The 19,246-nt window shown below is 41.3% G+C and overlaps 2 protein-coding genes across 3 annotated transcripts; one reads left to right on the top strand and one right to left on the bottom strand.

Annotated features, from left to right (window-relative positions):
* The first annotated feature begins 245 nt into the window (after positions 1 to 245).
* Positions 246 to 9,581, top strand: Mak16 (MAK16 homolog). The gene is made up of 10 exons (XM_005398402.2): positions 246 to 352; positions 2,547 to 2,596; positions 2,688 to 2,797; positions 2,903 to 2,967; positions 3,150 to 3,301; positions 4,014 to 4,068; positions 7,557 to 7,631; positions 8,512 to 8,625; positions 9,040 to 9,105; positions 9,232 to 9,581. The coding sequence occupies exons 1-10, from the start codon at positions 338 to 340 to the stop codon at positions 9,421 to 9,423; spliced, it is 894 nt and encodes a 297-aa protein (XP_005398459.1). The 5' UTR covers positions 246 to 337; the 3' UTR covers positions 9,424 to 9,581.
* A 263-nt stretch (positions 9,582 to 9,844) lies between these two features.
* Tti2 (TELO2 interacting protein 2) lies at positions 9,845 to 18,331 on the bottom strand. Of its 2 annotated transcripts, XM_005398404.2 has the most exons (7): positions 17,296 to 18,331; positions 15,708 to 15,894; positions 14,840 to 14,932; positions 13,345 to 13,532; positions 13,126 to 13,269; positions 10,944 to 11,106; positions 9,845 to 10,044 (listed from the first exon to the last, which is right to left on the bottom strand). In XM_005398404.2, exons 1-7 carry the CDS (start codon positions 17,943 to 17,945, stop codon positions 9,940 to 9,942), a joined length of 1,530 nt encoding a protein of 509 aa, XP_005398461.1. In that variant the 5' UTR covers positions 17,946 to 18,331; the 3' UTR covers positions 9,845 to 9,939. The 2 variants fall into 2 exon arrangements, with proteins under 2 accessions (XP_005398461.1, XP_005398460.1); XM_005398403.2 differs by having other exon boundaries at positions 9,951 to 11,106.
* Between the last annotated feature and the right edge of the window lie 915 nt (positions 18,332 to 19,246).

Raw genomic sequence — 19,246 nt, forward strand, 5'->3', positions numbered from 1 at the left:
GAGCGCAAAGAGCATAGTCGTGGCCCGCCGGCAGGCGCCGTCCGCACCATTCCGGAATAGAGGCCAGGATCCCTCCCGCCTCGGAGCCCTGCAGGCCGCCGCTCGCGCCTCCAACGGGCGTCCTGCAGTTCCACGGCGCGCCGGAACAACGCCGAGGCTACGCGGGGGCGCGGCGACGTCCAAGCTCAGGCGAGCAAGGAAATTAGACGTCAGAGGATGCGACGCACTCCGAGACTCTCGCGAGAGGTGGGACTGGGTTTTGCGGAAGTGACTTCCCGGAAGAAGCGTGGCTGCTTCTGCCATCGGGCGAGGTGCTGAGTGCTGAGCGGCTGACACCATGCAATCAGATGATGTGAGTCCCCTCTTGCTCTAACACCCTGGCGTGTACGCGGGGAATTTCGCCCAGTTTAGGACGTCTTTAGAAGCCACATACATACTCAGGCCTATTTCTTTGCCTCGTGCATGTCCAGACTCGAGACCTCCAGAACCGGATTTTGTAAGATGGGTCACACGCGTGTGCAGCCGGGCTTGCTGCCCCAAGGAGTTAAAAGACCAGGACTCTGCCACCGCAGTCCAGGGCCCGACTGGCGCAGTTCTCGGTGCCTAGCAATGAAAACCTCCCTGCCGTGCCGTCAGTGTTTTGGGGCTGGGGAGGAGGGAAGGGGATGGTGTGTATACTGAATATTTAGGAATCCCTTTGCATCTAAGCACGTGCGCCCGTTCCGTCTGCTTTTCCTATGTTAGGTATTTCTTTGCGTTTGCTCTACTCTCTGCCTAAGTCATTATTTCCGAAACAGCTTCATTCATTGAGCTGTTTGTTGGAAAAGTAGTGCTTACAATGTACCAAGTATTGTAATGACTGGGGATTTGGTTGTTAACCAGCCAAACAAACAAACAAACAAAAAATCACAGAAAACCAAAACTGCTGTCTAGGAACACGCTCAGTTAGGGGGACATACAGACCTACAACTGAGACAAGGGGCGAGCTAACAGTACTCCGGAAGATAGGGGCAGTAAAGGTACAAAGATCCGAAGACAGGAGAGAAGGAACATAAAGGACACCAGTGTACCTTGTTACAGGATTCGAGAGGGTGCCAAGATTAATTAATTGTATTTTAGAAACTGTCTTTTGTTCTTTTCATGAGAATGACATGTTATGCCTTTGTGAAAGTTCTCTGCTGGATGAGTGAAGGACTGGGGGAGGAGAGAAAAACATGAGAACAATGGTGGAGATGAAAAGAAGTGGATGAGCCTCGGATATGTTTTATCAGTGTAACTGACAAGGTTTGGTGATGGGTTAAGTGAAGAAAAGGGAGAGATCTAGGGGTTTTGGATTTAAACAAAAAGTGTGGTGTTTCATGTATTGAAATGGCAAAGACGGAATGAGTGCCATATTTATTTTTCAGAGGGGTGTGGAGTTAAGAGCTCCTTTTCTTTTCTTTGAGATAGGGTCTGGCTATATAGTTCAGGCTGGCCTTGAACTCTGCATGTAGCCCAGGTTGGCCTCAAACCCATGGCAATCTTCCTGCACCATCCTACCGAGTGCTGGGACTGCAGGTGTGCGCCGCGATGCTGGGCTAAGAGCTCCGTTATGATACCTTTTCGATATCCAAGTTGAGATGTCAAGTAGGTGGCTAAATGCATAGATAAGTCTGATGCTCAATCAAGAGATGATGATTTTGGAGTAGAAATGACATATAAAGCCACAAGCCTGAATAAGCTTCCTATTTTTCCAGTGTTGCTTCCTCTTACCTATTCCTTCTGTCTCCCACTATAAAATCCCCAGATTGTAGGTGTTTTCTTCCTTCACCCTTCTTTGTATGTTTTTTCTTGTAACTGTTTCAAACTTTTTTCCCAGTTGCTGAAAGCCTGTATGCTCACACTTTCCTGCGGACCTTTGCTACTTTGTGATACATTGTTTATACACGTCCCTCCCTAAATTGGTAAAACTCCTGAAGGACTATATTTTCTTTCAAACTATATTTAAGTGCTTACTATGTGTCAAGACTTGGAGATGTCAGTCCTTTACCTGTGTATAGTAGTGTATTTACTAAGTGTATAGTAAATGCTGAATTAGCTGGTAAAGGACAGCAATAATCTGCCTTGCTTCAGGGAGAGAAAGTGGTATGTATATTAAATATAGTCCCATGCATCTTTTAACGGTGACCAATGAACATACTGTGTAAAGAAAGTTACAAAGTAGATGTGATATGATCTCATTTTTGTTAAAAATATACACATAGGCATACTACAGTTGTTGGATGTACACATGTATAGAATTCTGGAAAATTGCAGAATACTAATGACATTTTATCGAGTAGTGAGAGTATGATTATTACTAATTTGTGTTCAGTTTTTCTGCAAGAATCTGTTACTCATGTAAAGAAAAACCAAGTCAGGCTGTCTTACAAAGTATTTCTTCCTCTCATCCCTTAAAGATTCATTTCCATAGTAAAGCAGGCACTGCCCTAGAGCACTGTCTTTTTACTTCATATGGCATGTGTTGGGCCAGAGCAACTGAAGTGGATTTTTACTTTGTCTTGCAGGTTATCTGGGATACACTGGGAAACAAGCAATTTTGTTCCTTCAAAATAAGGTGGGTCTAGATTGGCATCTTGGACTGCAATTCTTTTAGTTGCTCTCTTGCTAACCATTTTATAATCTTTGCTTCTTTATTCTTGTCCTAGAACAAAGACTCAAGGCTTTTGCAGAAATGAATATAGCCTGACTGGACTGTGTAATCGGTCATCTTGTCCCCTGGCAAATAGTCAGTATGCCACTGTCAAAGAAGAGAAAGGTAACTGCCTGATTTTAATTTCCATGAGAACTACTAAACATCCTTTAAAAAAATGTTCTTTAATCCCTCTCAGTAATACTAAGGGTATTCTACTTTATGCTTTAGGGCAGTGCTACTTGTATATGAAGGTTATAGAACGAGCAGCTTTTCCTAGGCGTCTCTGGGAACGGGTAAGATATAACCACAAAACTATGATCAAGACCAAAAGCACTGCATGTTTTTCCCTTTTCTTGCCCATCTCTAGATTAAACTTGTGAAGCATCCCCATTTGACCCCCATAAGTGGTGTCGGTGGTAACAGCCTAATCTGTCATTTACCCTAGCCCCACAAGCTTCCTTTTTTCGTCTGGTAGGTCCGGCTCAGTAAAAACTATGAGAAAGCACTGGAGCAAATTGATGAAAATCTGATTTACTGGCCCCGCTTCATTCGACACAAATGTAAGCAGAGATTCACCAAGATAACCCAGTACCTAATTCGAATTAGAAAACTTACACTAAAGCGACAGTAAGTATTTGGAGCATTTAATTTTTTACTTTTTAAATCTATCGTCTTTCCAGGGAGCAAGTTATAAAGCTGAGATTGTAAATCCTCTGATAATCCTTTCCTGTTAGATTCAACATTGTATAGTATCTCTTATGGTAGGCTAAAATGAGGAAACTTTAAAGGTGTGTCCTTTGATTTTGTATGACTTTTAAAACAGTAGAGTACACCTTGGTTATTCCCCTCCCTACCCACAGAGCTTCAGAGAATTTTATTATATCCTAGGGAATCTTAATATTAGAGATTTGAAAATAATCCCAAAAATGCAAATAAACAGGAATGTAAGAACTTTACCCTGGAGTCAGTGAAAACTAAAAAGCAATAAGAAATCCACAGAATAAATAGAATACCTGCTGAAGAAATATTAGACTGTGATGCTTTTTTCATTATGAGATGCAGAGAAAATGTTAAAGGTATCAGTCTTCTTAGCTCACTGTAGCATTAATCTTAGTATGTAGTGAATATTCATCCAAGTCTCAAGATGCTGAAAACGACCAAAACTACCTAAATAAAATACATGTTACACTGTCCGACTTTGGATAGCATTAAATGTGTAGAACTCTTGCTGTTTTGACCTCAGCCCACAGAACCACTTCCTGTCCTTTTTCTTATTTTGTAAAAGAAACACATAGCACATGAGCCTGTATTTTCTGATAATGTAATTTATTTCTTCTAGGAAGAAACTTGTTCCTTTGAGTAAGAAGGTGGAGCGTAGGGAGAAAAGAAGAGAGGTAACTTACTATTCTGATAATAGTAGCTTGTGTATTTTCCCTGAGAGGATGGTGGAGGCAGGATGAATGGGGACAATATAGTCACCATCTTCTACCTAAATTGTTACTAAATAATGATTCACTAATGGGTAACAGTATTGGTGCTTATGACATCTGATTTTTCCCATCTTATATGACTTTCACTGCAGATTACAATATGATTGATTTGGGGATTATATGTAGTGAAGGGTAAAAAGAATAGAGAGCTACAATTTATCTGAAATTTTTGTTATCTGTCTAGTTTGTCAGAATTCAAAATCTTAATGTTGCCGAATATTGTCAAAATCTTAATATTACATCACCTTCAGCAGAGTTTGAGCATTCTAACCAAGCACAGTAGTATTTCTGCAGTGAGTGTAAGGATCTTCTCATTAGATGAATTTTCCCTGTCTGTAAGGAGCCTTGTCATACTCACTTTCCTCATCTCTGAAACACAATACCTGACACCCACAGCCTAAATGAGGAGAGGTTTATTTTCACTCATAGGTGGTAGAGGTTCAGGCCATACTCACCTGGCTCCAATGAGCTGCTCATGGCGTGGCTTCCAGGAAGCAAAGAGCTCAAGAGAGGATTTGGGAGGGAAAAAACCCTTCCGGGCTACACTTCCAATAACCGTCTCTTTGGACCAGGTCCCACTTCCCAACAGCAAGCCAGCTGTAAGCCCCATAATCTGGTCACCTTGCAGAGGTCCCACCTATGCTCACAGGAGGCACAGGGGACAACATCTGGGTAGAAACCACAAGCCTCCTGTCTGGTCTGGCCATACTTGGTTTCTAAATTGCATGTTTGGATTTTGAGTTGGCTGGTAAATAACTGGAAACTGATCTGAGAGTATTTGCTTCTTTGAGGTAAACTGGGCCATTTTGTGACTGAAGGAATGAACAGGAGTAATGTTATCCAAGCTGTAGAAGATACACTAGTCAGGCATCTTCAACCTTTCGTGAGGCAGTAGTCTGCCGGCCCAACTCGATACCTCAAGCTGAGTTTTCTTAGCCTTCTAGGTGCAGAAATCAGCTTTTCTTGACAGATTAAAATTACCAGTCATTGTTGGTATTTGCGTACTTCCCTTTCACTAACGGATCTGCCTGATCATTCATCATGTTCTTTTAAGAAACAGCTTTAATGATCTTTTGATGGTTTTGTTCCCTTTACAGTTATTTCTTAAATTTGTCATGTCGTTGGTCTACACATTTTAAAAGGGCCTTTCTGTCAATAAACTTCTTGAACATGTACTCCCCAACACAAATACTATTTGTTAATATTATACATGTATACTTCCACTAACAGTGCAGTGTATATTAGAAATAAACTTGTGGTATAGAAAAAGTGTGGTTCTTAGCTGAAAGTAAATACGTCTTTGATAGATACCTTGAAGATACATACAGAAATGCATTATTTACGTCAGCTCTTGCTGTGTTTTACTTCTCTGCCAATTATGCTTAGGTTTTTTGTTCAAGTTCACCTGATGAATTTTCATACTCCCCAGTTGTCAAACAGGTGTTCTTATAAACTTTTCAGAATAACATAAAACTTTCCTAGTTTTACTTAAGTGAGCTTGGTACACTCTCAAAAATAGATTTGGGACTATACATGGTGGCACATAGCTATAATTATAGCACTCAGCAGGCTAAGGCAAGAGGATTGAGAGTTCAAGACCAACCTAGACTACATTGTAGGATCCTGTCTTTAAAAAAAATTAGATTTGGAAGATTTTTAAATGAATTGGAAAATTCTATTTACAAATTTTTAAAGTGCATGATTGCAGTTTCATAGGAAGCATGTTTTCAGCAATATTACATGTGGATAAGATCACTTTTTTTGTTGTTTGTTTGTTTTCCGGTACCGGGAATCAGGCTCATAACCTTGTGCTTGCCAGGCAGGCGCTGTGCCACTGAGCTAAATCCCCAGCCCCCAAGATCATTTTTTTCTATTACCACCCCACTCTTGGGAACCCAAGGCCTGGCACATGCTAGGCAAGTGCCTGGTGCCACATCCTAAGCCCTACTTTCCTTTTTAAATGTCCATAAAAGGCATTTTTTAACTTAATTTCTTCCTCCAACTCACCATTAAGTGTTGCTTTTGTTTTTAAGTATATTTATTTAAGTGCTAAATACACCATTAGATCACCAGCATACCTTTACAGCTACTCTGAAATACTCTTTATCCATGAATCCACTCACTCAACCAAACAGTTGACACGCTGCAGCAATCTGAATAAAGAAGTAAGGCCGCCACTTTCACTATGTTCTCTGGAAATAACCTTGTTCACTAAATGTGACAGAACTATTTGCTTTATGGATACAGTCAGGGCATTGAGGTTAGTATACATGAAAAAATTAATTTTTTAAAGGAAAAAATATATAAGTGTCTTGAATACAGTCTTCTGTCTCAGTAGATCATACTTCAGGTGTAAGCACTTGTTAGAGAATAAAGTGGACCATAACTGTAGCCTTATATGTGTAGTAATAACGGTGGTGGAGGAACTGGGATTGAAAGAGCTTCCTGCATATTTGCAAGCATTCTGCTGTTAAACTACATTGCCAGGTCCCTGTGAAAAATTCTATTTTGAGACAAAGTCTTGCAAAATTGCCCAGGCTGGTTTTAAACTTGATGTTCTCCTGCCTCAGCCTCCTGAATAGCTGGGCTTATAGCTATATAATCCCATCTCTTCAGACCAGGTCCCACTTCCTAACAGGCAGCCAGCTGTAAGCCCCATAATCTGGTCTCCTTCCAGAGGTCCCGCCTATGCTCACAGGAGGCTTAGGGGACAACATCTGGGTAGAAACATCTGGGAATGCACCACCATTCCTAGATCGAATGTAGCCTTTTAACTGAGCCATGTGGCCCTGGTCACCCAGCCTTGTGATATACACTGATTATCATTCTAACACAGATTGTATGTGTAATAATGTAAAACTCTCTTAAGACTTTCAGTATCAAATGAATGCAAAATCTTAAATCTACAGAGGTAAATTGAATTGTTTTGGGGGAGGAGGGTTGCAAGTGGTATAGATTGATGTTATTTATTGTTTCCTTGAAGACATCATTAACAAAAGAGATTTTTAATCTTTTTTTCTATTACATGAAATCTAACATGGTTTTGAAAATATACTGTAAAATGGGTGAAGGTCTCTTTTCTTTTTCCTTAGGTTTTACAAAGCTTGGCTTTAGGATTGCAAATTTTCTGGAATTTTTAAATGTAAGCGGACATATATATACGGTGTATTAAAGGGTTTGTTAGGATTTAGTTTAAAATACTATAAAACTGAGACTCTTTCAGTTGAAAGGTTCCCAACAGGATTTAGGAGGGAAGGCAAATTATGTGGTTGAAGAGGCAAAAACCTCAGTAATAGTCTGTAGTGGGACATGATGTAATCAGTCATTTCTTCTACCTCTGTGGAAGAAAATAAGCACCAGTGAAGTGAATAGTTTGTTCTTTTCTTTCACAGGAAAAGGCATTAATAGCCGCTCAGCTGGACAACGCCATTGAGAAGGAATTGCTGGAGAGACTGAAACAAGATACGGTGAGGAAGCTAGTAGCTTCGGGTTACATACAACTTTTTAAGTGGTAGTATGCCAGGAAATACTGGGAAATGTATTTTATTTTTGAAGATGCTAGAAAGATCCTCACTCTGATTTTACCCATGAAATAAAAGAAATTCAAATAGGCCTGGCTTCCTCATTTTAGTTCATCGCTGGGAGCACGTAAAATGCTTTTGTTACCCTTGACTTAGTTTATGAGACACCTTGCGTTTGCCATTGTTTCCACTTCTTTCTAAACGCAGCAGTGCCTAGTCTCTGTACGAGCCTTAGGATTTGGTCCTCCTGCATATTACAGTAGTCTTTTTAAGGTTCTTTGAAATAAATATTAAAACCTCTTTTTAAAAATCGATGTCATTTACAGACAACATGATTAAAAATGTTGTTATTGCCTCTTGTCAACAAAACTCCATTTGTTACATGCATGGGTTTATAACCTACTAAATTTTTAATGATTTGGTTCTTTCTCTGATATAGGCTGCTTGTTTGATGTTAACCACTGATTATGTAAATACCAAAAATGGCCAGCACTAGGCTTGCAAATAATATAGAAATATTCCTCATCAAGGGCTGGGGATATAGCTCAGTGGCATAAGCGCTTGCCTGGCAAGGCTGAGGTCATAAGTTCAAGTCCCAGTACCAAAAAAAAGGAATTTTGGGGGCTAGGGATTTAGCTCAGCAGCACAGCGCCTGCCTGGCAAGTGCAAGGTCGTGAGTTCTATTCCTGGTACGGAAAGAAAAAAAAAATATTCCTCATCAAATTATTTTCATCTAATCAGTGAGGAAAAATAAGATGCTTGTAGAACAGTGGAAATTGAATTGTAATGTCCATGTGCAATTAAAGCCGATCTGTTTCTTCTTCAGTATGGTGACATCTACAACTTCCCCATTCACGCCTTCGACAAGGCTCTGGAACAACAGGAGGCAGACAGTGATTCTTCAGAAGCCGAGGAGAAAGATGACGAAGATGAAGATGAAGTAATATTTTTTTTGATAAGCAGTGACCTACAGATAGACTATCTTCTTTAGCCCTCCAACCGAAGTCATTTGAGTCACCTTGCCCACCATTAGGAAATTAGTTTTAGTGTAGCAGTAGCTTCTTTGTTCTGCAGGCAAAGCCAACAAACTGTTCATAAGTTAACAGTTTTAGCCCTGCTTTAAAGATGCTTTACCTCTGATGTTTGACATCAAACATGAGCATTATTATGCCCCTAAATGTTTTTTAAGTTCAGAAGAATTAAACTTGGGAATGACTAAATTTTGATTGCTTGCCTAATATGTAGGTTTTGGTTCTGGTTATGTTATTTTGCACTTATTTATCAAAGAATTAAGCTAATGTCTCAACTGTATCTTTTATTACGTATTTTAAACCTAATTACCGGTTTATTTTAGGATGTAGGAAAAAGAGAATTTGTGGAAGATGATGACGTGGATCAGAGTGACCTAAGTGATTTTGAGGTGAGCTTTGGGTTTAAAAAAAAAGTCTTTGGCCTGTAGCAAAAGAAAATAGAGGGTTTCTGATCAGTGAAGAGAGTTTGGGAAAATCCAGTGTTTTCTCTAATTGACCTTCCCTCTATGTATTAGGATATGGATAAACTGGAGGCCAGTGATGATGAAGATCAGGATGATAAATCATCCAGTGAAGAAGAAGAACGGGCTAACACGAAACACAAAGGGAAAACACCCTTGAAAGGAGTTCTGCGCAGAAAACGAGCCTATGTGGAGATAGAGTATGAACAGGAGACAGAGCCGACGGCCAAGGCCAAAAGCACGTGACTTCTCTCCAAGAGTAATCAGGACTGAGCATTCTGAAGGTCTTTTTGTCTTACACACACCTCCAGTTTTTTGCTCTTTTGTATTATTTCACACAATATTTGTGTTTTTAATATTTATCCTACTTTTCACTGGGGAATACAGACTGAATGGGGAACCTCGGAAGTTGTGAAGAGTATGTTTATAGGGTATGTGTTGATGTGCTGAAGTGACAGCTGGACCCCAAGAAGCTTAACGGATGAATTCCTAAGGGTAGAATGAGATTGTGGGTATAAATATTTTTAGATTTTTAGCACTGAATTCCTTGGTGTTCTTCTCTTTTTCTTCCTAAACTTTATTTGGAAATGGCAGGATTTCAGTTTTTTCTTGTTCACCTTTCCCTATTTCCTAATGGGTGAAAGGAATGAGAGAAGGAAAAAAAACCTCCAACTTAAAATGTTTAATATAAAAATACCTTTTTCCATCACTCCATTCATACAATATGAGACAGAACGCAAAGCTTTCCTCTTGGAAATAATCCTAAATTCCAAGGTAGGGTGCGCGCTCCGAACCCTGCTGCACTCTCCTGATGCAGCTCACCACTGTGCTGTCTTCACAGCTTAGGGGGATTCTGGCCAGGAGACCCTGAAACATGAAACCCAACAGGCAGTGACTTTACAGAATTGTTATTTTTCCCACTTTTACCTAAATTCTTCTTTCTTAGTATTCAAAGAAGGAATAAAAGGATGAAACTAAAGGAGAGCTCATGGTCAGGACAGGTATGAAAGCCATACTATCGCTAAGTATTTTTAGGATATAAGTTTATTTTCATGCTGCACTCACTTAAAAACCCTTACATACAGTTTTAGGTTTAAAATACATAATAAGGGTTTTTCAATTAAAAACGCTTGCATACAGTAACTGACACAACTAGTACATTAAATACATCTAAATGTACACATAGGTATTATAAGCTATGGTCTTGAGAGGCTGACTTTGTGGAATGTGGAACCAGTGGAGGAATTCCCTTGCGGACAAGTAAGAAATGGAAAATCATCTACCTAAGACATGGCTGCCTCCCCCAAAGTGGAAACATTTCAGGTATCTCAGTTACTCTGAATCATTATTATTACTCTGTGGTGGCTTTGAGTTCATTCCTTTTTTTTAGTTCACAAGAACAACGTAAATGTTACAGAGTCGATAAAATGCTTTTGCTTGTTCTCTCTTCTTCAGTGATACCTGATTTTCTTCCTTTTTGCTCTAAGGCGTTCTAAATAACTTTAAAGGAAAAATAAGAGGGTCTAAGGGTATAGATCAGCAGCAAGCACAGTCTGGGGTTTGATCTTTGGCACCAAAAATATAAAGAAAGAAAGAATACGGTACTGATTAAACTACTGGAGACTAGAGAGCACAGAGGTAGGGACCTAAACCCCACCATGGTCATTTCCAGACTCGTCCAGTACATGAACAGTAAATTCTAATCCATCACAGGAATTACCTACATGGAATGAGGCCCAAGTGAAACCAGTTGCAGACTGCCTTACCTTTACCTGTCCTTGAGAGCAGTGGTCCAAGAGAATTAGGCACCCTGTCGCCTCCTGTAGCAGGGCGTTCTTAACAAGCTCGGGTGTAAGGTTCCGGTCCCTCGCCACATCACATATCAGTTTCAGGAGAGCCTTCAATAAGACCACAAGTCTGCAGGCAATTCTGGAATCAGGAAGAAAATCTATTCACTCTAAACTGTGATGTTCCAACTTGAAGAGACTTCAAAGGCTGCTGGAAAGCTGTCATTTAATAAGGGAGGGAACTAAAGTCAGAGCTAAACAACGTGAAAGGCCTGGTTCTGGAAACAACCGGAGACCAGCACCCAGACTTTAACCTCAAGTCTCCTGTTACTTCTACCACATACTGCTTGCATAGATACACACACATCGCTCTGGCTTGTTCAAGAACACGTTGACTCCTGCCAGAAGCTTGGTTCTGTTCCAAAGAAACAAACCCTTTTAGGGCTACAAAGGGGGAAACAAGATCTGTTCTTAAGAAGATCCTATACTTTTGCCTAGAGAAAGAACCTGGCCCACAGTTAACTTTAGACATCTTTGGCCTAGAAGTTAATACTAAGGGAAATAAGCTTGGCTCCCAGGGCTTAGCATCAGTTTGAATTTTCAATAATAGAGGGGTGATAGTTATATAACACTTTAATAATACTTAATGCCACCGAACTGCACACTTTAAAATGGTAAATTTTTTGTATTTTTTTTAACCACAATAAAACTACATTTTTGTGAAAGCTGGAAAATAATTCAACTTGCAATGTGAAAATATGCATAATAAACTTTCTGCACAGAAATGGACTGGGAGAGAAGTCTGAATCCCTTCATCTAAAAACCATTCAGGGGGCTGGGGATTTGGCTCAGAGGCAAAGCGCCTGCCTGGCAAGTGCAAGGTTGTGAATTCGGTTCCCAGTACCGGAGAAAAACCAAAACCAAAAAAAAAAACAAACCCATTCAGCCTTTTGCTATAGTTTGTGTGCCTCTCCAACCTCTGTCATCATTCAGCACATTCTGTTAGCCACTCCACACTCTGCTTCTTCACACATAGAGCTAGTTTTAAACCTCCCGACATTTGGAATGTTGGCATAGAATTAATTTGCTTCAATTTCATTTTGTTCTAGTCCATTCTTTTAATACTTGCGCACCTAATTCCAGGTAGTTAATATACTTTGGGAATACATAATAGATAGTCTTCCATAAACTACAGTTTACTGCAGGTTAGTGGAAGAGAAAGACCGTAAACAGATGAGATCTAGTTACAAATGTGACTAGGGAAGATTCTCATGAGGGAAAAGTTACTCTGGGTTCCTTGTACATTTGTGAGAGACAGAATGGTATAGAACAGGTACTGTATGTTGTTGGGGCACTAGATTCTCTGGCTGAATTAAACTTTCAGTTAATACATGGAAGAAAGCCTGCTGCTGACTCAGTGTTTGGGATCTAGTTTGTTTCTGGCACCTTCCATGGGCCACAGATGGAATGTCTTCTAAGCAGGCATATCCTAAATTAGTATTTAGATCACTGCTCTGCAAATGTTAAATAATACGCTATCCAGTTCTCCCATTTAAGGAACTTTAAGAAGAACGAGAAGCATGTCTAATGCCGTACTTCTTATTGCACTCTCATTTTTATGAGTTACAAATCTGGTGACATACATAATCTGTAAGGTTTCCCAAATTACTTGACCAAGAATGTTTTTTCTTCCAGTGGGATATCAAAAATTACCTGGGTAGGGCGAGGCCTGTTAATACAAACTTACATATAATCCCAGCAGTTTAAGGCTGAGGCGGGAGGACTGCCAAATTTGAGCCCAGCCTAAGCCACTAAGACCTTGCCTCAAAGAGCTGATGCAGCTCTATGTAAAGGTGTTGGGTTCAATCTCCAGTACTGAAAAAAGTACCTTGGTGGATATTCTTGAGAACACTAAGTCATTTGGGATATATCTGAATTTAGAAGAAAAGTGATTTAATTGTAACTCTAAATATATTTTAGCTTTCTACTGCCACTTTCTCAGTTTGAAATCCCATAGGTGTGTGAAAATAGAATGTAGTCAGATATATCACATGCCCTTACTACTCTACATTGAATGTCCCCCTGGGCAAGTTCTGAAGAGAAAACTGCCTGAGATTTCTCCCTCTTCAGCACACCTGTCTGGATTCTGTAACTGTGCTACCTGGGCCAAGTGTACTGCATGAGAAGTTTTAGGGTTTCCAGTATCTTCAGCCGCGCCTCCTCCTCTGGTCCATCGTACACCTCCAGGTAACCGATGATGACTCTCTCTAACCGCTTCAAGTGCCGGACACTTAGGATCCCCAACCTAAAAACAAGGGAAAACGTGACACCAAAGAGTGGACGTTGGGGTGAATGGCAGGCCAGCAGCCCGAGCACCCACCTTCCCACAAAGGCTGGTAGGTTCCTTGCATAGGTCCTACGCAAGAGCAGGCGGTGCTCTGGTTCCATGTGCGTCAGGATTAGCTGCAGCACCTCATCACAGTGTGTGGTTGGTCGAGCTGTGTCGCCCTTCCAGTGCTGGGCTTTCTCCAGGACGGGGAACAAATCCAGCAGACATAGGAGCACGGCCTAGGAGGAGGGAATGGAAAGAAGATGTATAGTTCATCCACTTGCATTCACAACACTCCTGATATTTTAAAAAAGTGTCATAAGTCTACTGTCCTTAAGGTACATGTCATAAAACTGTAAGACACCAGCAGTTGATATATTAACCCTTCCATGCCTAGTGATCCATTTGTGGAATACCCACAACAGCAGAACATAATGAAGTGTTTTCAAGTTCTTGTTCCTTGGATTTTTCTTGGTAACACTTGAACTTCATGCAAAAATTCAAAAAATGTCAATCTTAGGCATAAATGGGTGAAGTGTATATTCAAGTTTTTACACTCAGTTCATATTACCTCTCTCTGACAGTTTCAAATTACTATTTTGTCCTCAAGACAATTCGTTACTAATTTGTAAACTAGAAAGAATGACAGAATGGGGACTTTAACTCAGATTTTAGGATTCTATACCTGTCACTAAGTCACAAGTCTAAATGACTTAGTGATATACAGAATTTACATATACTTTTAATAAAAACATTTCTACATATAATCTAAAATGGTCTAAATTTACATCAAATTTGACCACTCTATCTGAAGTTTTCAGGGTCAATCCCCCCCAACACAAAAGATGTCTCTACCTCTAATTTTATGTAACTTGTTTTTTCTGTCTCCAGAATATTTGCCCTCCAAAGAAATTCCCATTCAACCTTCCTAAGCAAACATCCTCCATAAGGCTTCCTTTCAAAGCCTCCTAAAACCACCTCCAATACCATCTTCCTCCTGGTTAGTCACCTATTACTGAACACCCACGACACTTCACACACACCTCTTCTAACAGTTACCACGGTATGGTATTTAGATACAGATATTTGTATACATAATCATACATTTCAAAAAATGTCCTTCCAAAGGGTTTCTTAAAGCCAGAACCTCTGTCCAATTCACTTCTCTTGGAGCCTAGAGTTACAAGCACATAGTAATAGCAGTTAATGTCTGCTGAATAAAAACAATAAATGGCACTAAAATATCTACATGCAAAGAGTTTCAAATACAAGTGTTGATGTGGATAAGTACAAAACATTTTAATTAATGAAAATAGAGTATTTTCAGATATAAAGCCAAGTGATATATAACTGACCCACATGAAGACAAAACTGGCTTTTCTGTGAAGAGTCAGGAATCCAAATGCCTGCTTGGTGACTTGGCAACACCTTTTAGTTATCATCCTCAACTTCCAAGAAAAGAAAATGTCTCTCAACTACTTATATAATGCCATTTTCTACTCAGATTTAGAGAACCCAGATAGTTAGGAATAAATCTTACAATTACCTCGATGAGGTGGTGCTCTGGCAGGTACAGATGGTTGAAAATGGCATGATAGAGGACTTGGGCTCTGTTATACTGCAGCAAATCAGCAACCGGCTGCAATCAGATAAATTATCCAGTTAAAAGCAAGCTTTCCCCACATTGGCAAAATCTTGGTAATTTTTGAAAATAAATTACAGACAACATGGAAATTTATTAAACCACTCCATTTCTGTGTATATTTATGTATATACATTTTTTGTTGTTTTGAGATAAGGTCTTGCTGTGTAGTTCAGGCTGGCCTTGAACTTACTATGTAGCCCAGGCTGGCCTCAAACTCACCACAAACTTCCTGTGTCAGCCTCCTAAGTGCTGGGATTACTGGCATGCACCACCATGCCCAGTTTATTTCTGTGTATATTTTGAAAGCTCCATAATACAAAATTTTTTTAAAAGTTGGAGTAATAGCTTACACATTTTGTACAGTCCCTTTCAGTTCTTACTTGGTTTTTGCTTTTTGAAAGTCAACTGTTAATCACTCAAGGTCTAGTTATTCAGTTTGGTAATGACTGGTGCTTTCCTATTTCTTCTATAATTATCTTGATTTGTTGTTTGGGAGGATTATTTGTTTGCTGGTGCTGGGGATGGAACCCAGGACCTTGAGCATGCTAAGCACACACTCCACCACTGAGCTACACCCCAAGCCACATAATTATCCTTTTAGTTATATTTCAACATATGGATTCCACCAGGTTGGCAGAGGGAAAGTTTAAGGAGAAATATATATAAGTAAGTCAATGTAATGACTTAACAATGTTAAAAGAAAGCAAGTTAATAGCCAACAATGAGTCAGTCTGTCCCATAAATTCAGGTGACAGCAGAGATCGCTTACCACATTAAGCACAATGTGATGTAGGCAGCGTACACCTAGGATTTTGTTCTCAGTCTGATAATCATCTGAAATGAGCAAGGATGGGGGAAGTATCCTTTCTAGGTGTTGGCTTAGCCAGGGCCGAGTGACCTGCCGCAGAGTCCATGAGAAAACGTGTTTGACAGCAGGGTTATTCTTCCAAGATTCCCTAAATGGATACATGAAATCACACTAAGTACAGCCGCAGGATATTAACTAGCAAAGAAAATTAACCAGGTCAGCCTGGTGTGGTGGCCCATCCTGTAATCCTAGCTACTCAAGAAGTGGAGGCAGGAGGATCAAGAGTTCCAGGTCAGGCTGAGCAAATTAGTGAGATACTGTCTCAAAAATAAAAAAGGACAGGGGACTGGATATGGTGGTGCACACTTGTAATCGCCACACTATGGGAAGTGCGGTAGGAAGGTCGCAAATTCAAGCCCAGCCAGGGCAACTTAGCAATTTAGACCCTGTCTCGTAATAAAGTAGATTATATAAATAAATAGGGCTGGAGATTTAGTTCACTATGATGGCTCTAGGTTCCATCGCTAGTATCACAAAACTAAAAAAAAAAAAAAGCAGGGAGGGCTGTTGATATAACTCACCCCTGAAAGGACTGCCTACTATGCACAAATCCCTGGGTTCAATCTCCAGTACCCTCCACGAGCCTAGCAACTCGTGATTTTACAACATATGGTTGTACATTTTATGATGTGCATTAAAACAATTTACGTAACTTACACAGGGAAGATGTGCTGAAATGGGAGAGGGGTAAGGGAAATGTCTAACATTATTATAAAGGAAGAAATGAATCAATAGACAGCTTATAAATGACTCAACTAACCCTCAAAATAATAACTGTAGGGGCTGGGGATTTAGCTCAGCGGCAAAAGCGCCTGCCTGGCAAGCACAAGGTCGTGAGTTCGATTCCCGGTACCGGAGAAAAACCAAAACAAACAAACAAACAAAAAACTAATAGGCATGTTATCTTTATATTGAAAGTAATGAAACTGATTCACAGAGCCTATAACCTTGTCCTAGTCAGCAATTCGAAGCAGCACTGGTCTAAAATTCAAGCCTTTTAAATCCAAATTCCTGAGAAAATGAGTTAGTTCTCGTTAGCAACTGGAAACTCACAAAAAGTATTTTAGCAAACAGTAATCTGAAAGGTTTTTACTTTTTCATTTCAAATACTGCTTCCCTAACAACTGTTCCTAACAACAAGCCATGAATTTACAAATATCTAAGTTTAAATTGAAACCGTAAGTTTAAGTCCTCTTTAAACACCAATCTTCACCTAACAAGATACTTAATTCTACACAGACAATTTCCAATTTTCCTGATCAGTTGTCAGAATTTCCAACTTTCAAAGGTCAGTGCTGGAGAGAAAGTGGGTTCTGACCTCACCTTTACTACTGTCTAGTTTGTTCATTTTGAGCAAATCACAAAGTCTCTAGACCTGAAAAGATCTATTACAACACCCTTCTTTTCCCGATGAAGACATTCAAATTCTTTTGAGCTCCAAAACTTTAGACCGAAGCTCAAGCCAGGGGCAAAGGGCAAGCGTACTCACTTGTTCAAACTGGGCTTGAGAAGACCCAAGATCACAGTAAATCTGCCTTTCTCCTCTTCGTTCTCTCCGCGCAGGAATCCTGCCACAGACCCGCAGTCCGTAACGTGAAGCAACAAGGCCAGCACCTCTCCTGCCACCGCCCGAGATCCTGGGCTGCTCCAGGATCGCTCTAAGCTGTGTGTGATGGCAAAAACATAGATCGGTCCTGCCAAGTGACGCAGGCCTGTCTTCCACTCAGGGCAGACCTCACTCGGGGACTTCTTGGCAGCCTCGACTTTCCTCAAGAGCTTAAGAAACAGTAGTGCAACTTCTGCTGCTTTCTCGGCCACCCCGGAGTAACCGTTGTCTCCGCCTCCCTCCTCCTGGGGTGGGGCCGCGTACTTCTCCAGGGCCTTTGCCACCTCTCCCAGCGTCTCAGGCATTTTGTGGTGCGGTTCATCACTCCTCTCAAATAATCTGGCACACTCTGTGGCTTCTAGTAGAGCACTGAGGTCTTTCAACGCCGCATCTCTCGTGCTGCGCCGTCGCGCCTCCGGGCCGGTAAGACGGAGCAAGACCTCGGAGAAGGCGCGCGCGAGCGCAGAGCGGGACCCCGCTCCCGGCGAGGGGGCGCCTGCCCGCCCCGTCTCCTCCGCGCTGTCAGGCTCCATTCCTCCGGCCGCGGCACTCAGGAGCCCGGCAGCCTCCCCGGCGCCCAGGGCACCAAGACGGGTGCGAGGCGGGACCCGACAAAGACCAGCGGAGATGACTCCGAGGCGGCACTTCTCCCGGAGAACAGGAGTAACGACAAATGAAAGGGCGAGGCCGCCTGGGATAGGAAAGTGTGTGTAAGGGAAAGAGGTCTTTCTGGTACTTTCCAACGGGATGCAGTGGAGAAAGTACTCTTTCTGGAGGCGCAAAATAAATATTTTTAAAAACGAGTTTAAGAAATAAGCTGCTGGGTCATGACACGGATACGGCTACCGGTACCTGCAGCCTTTCCGCGCTACATCTGTGTCCTCCAGCAGCCGGCCCCAGCTGACATCATTGCCGCAAAGCACAAAACTCACTTCCGCCAATACCGCCGTAACGCTTCATTTCACGACATATGGTCGTAAAACTATAAAATCCTGGTTGAGAAAAAAATGCAGAAAAGGTGGAGCTAGGGTGAATATATTTGCATAGATAAGCATCCACTTGCTAATTTTGTTTGATTTTTCTTTTTAAAGCTAAAAGCAAAAGAATGCGCACAGGATATCAGCGCTAATTTTTAGATGCACATAATTTTATATCCAAAGACTGAATATTTCCGCAGTACGATGGTCACCCTTTCTGTGAAATTGGTGGCAGGTATTTGGATATGAAGAATGGCGCTACTTCACTGATCCTTCGGTTCATGAGCATGATGATTGGGCGTTCATGCCATCTGCATGAGATGTGCCTCCCTCAAACCTTGTTACGACGTTGGCACATTACCCATCTGACGTGAACTTGGAGGATCCGTCAGCTATTTTTTTTTTTTTATTCAAATATTTTGGAGATTCAGATTTAAGTAACAGGTGCAAGTGCTACTTTCTGAGCCACTTAACCAGGAGTCCTGGAGGTCCCCAATGCTGTGAGACAAGTCCCTCGGCGGTGAGAAGCAGGGGTGCTCTGTTAACTGCACGCGTGCTCTGTGTAGGGCCCCCTGTTCCCCACGCCCGTGACCTTGAGCTCTGTTCTTGGGTTTATTTATTGGAAAAATAAAATACGGCTAGCGGTAGGCCCTACTTCTTAGGGTTGTAATGAGATGCACAGGATTTAAACATATGTAAACTGTTAGAAGGATGAGTCGAGCAAAGTTCTGCAAAGGTGTTTGCACTCGTGCTGGACCGCGGCTCCTGGGTGAAGTCACGTTGCCTGTTCCCAGGGTTGCTCTGTGGGCAGATCGCCCCGTCTCGGCCTCTCTCATCGGGCCTTCCCTTCTTTGACC

Source organism: Chinchilla lanigera, unplaced genomic scaffold (assembly GCF_000276665.1).
Source record: "Chinchilla lanigera isolate Chin_1 unplaced genomic scaffold, ChiLan1.0 scaffold00062, whole genome shotgun sequence".
Classification (NCBI taxonomy): domain Eukaryota; kingdom Metazoa; phylum Chordata; class Mammalia; order Rodentia; family Chinchillidae; genus Chinchilla; species Chinchilla lanigera.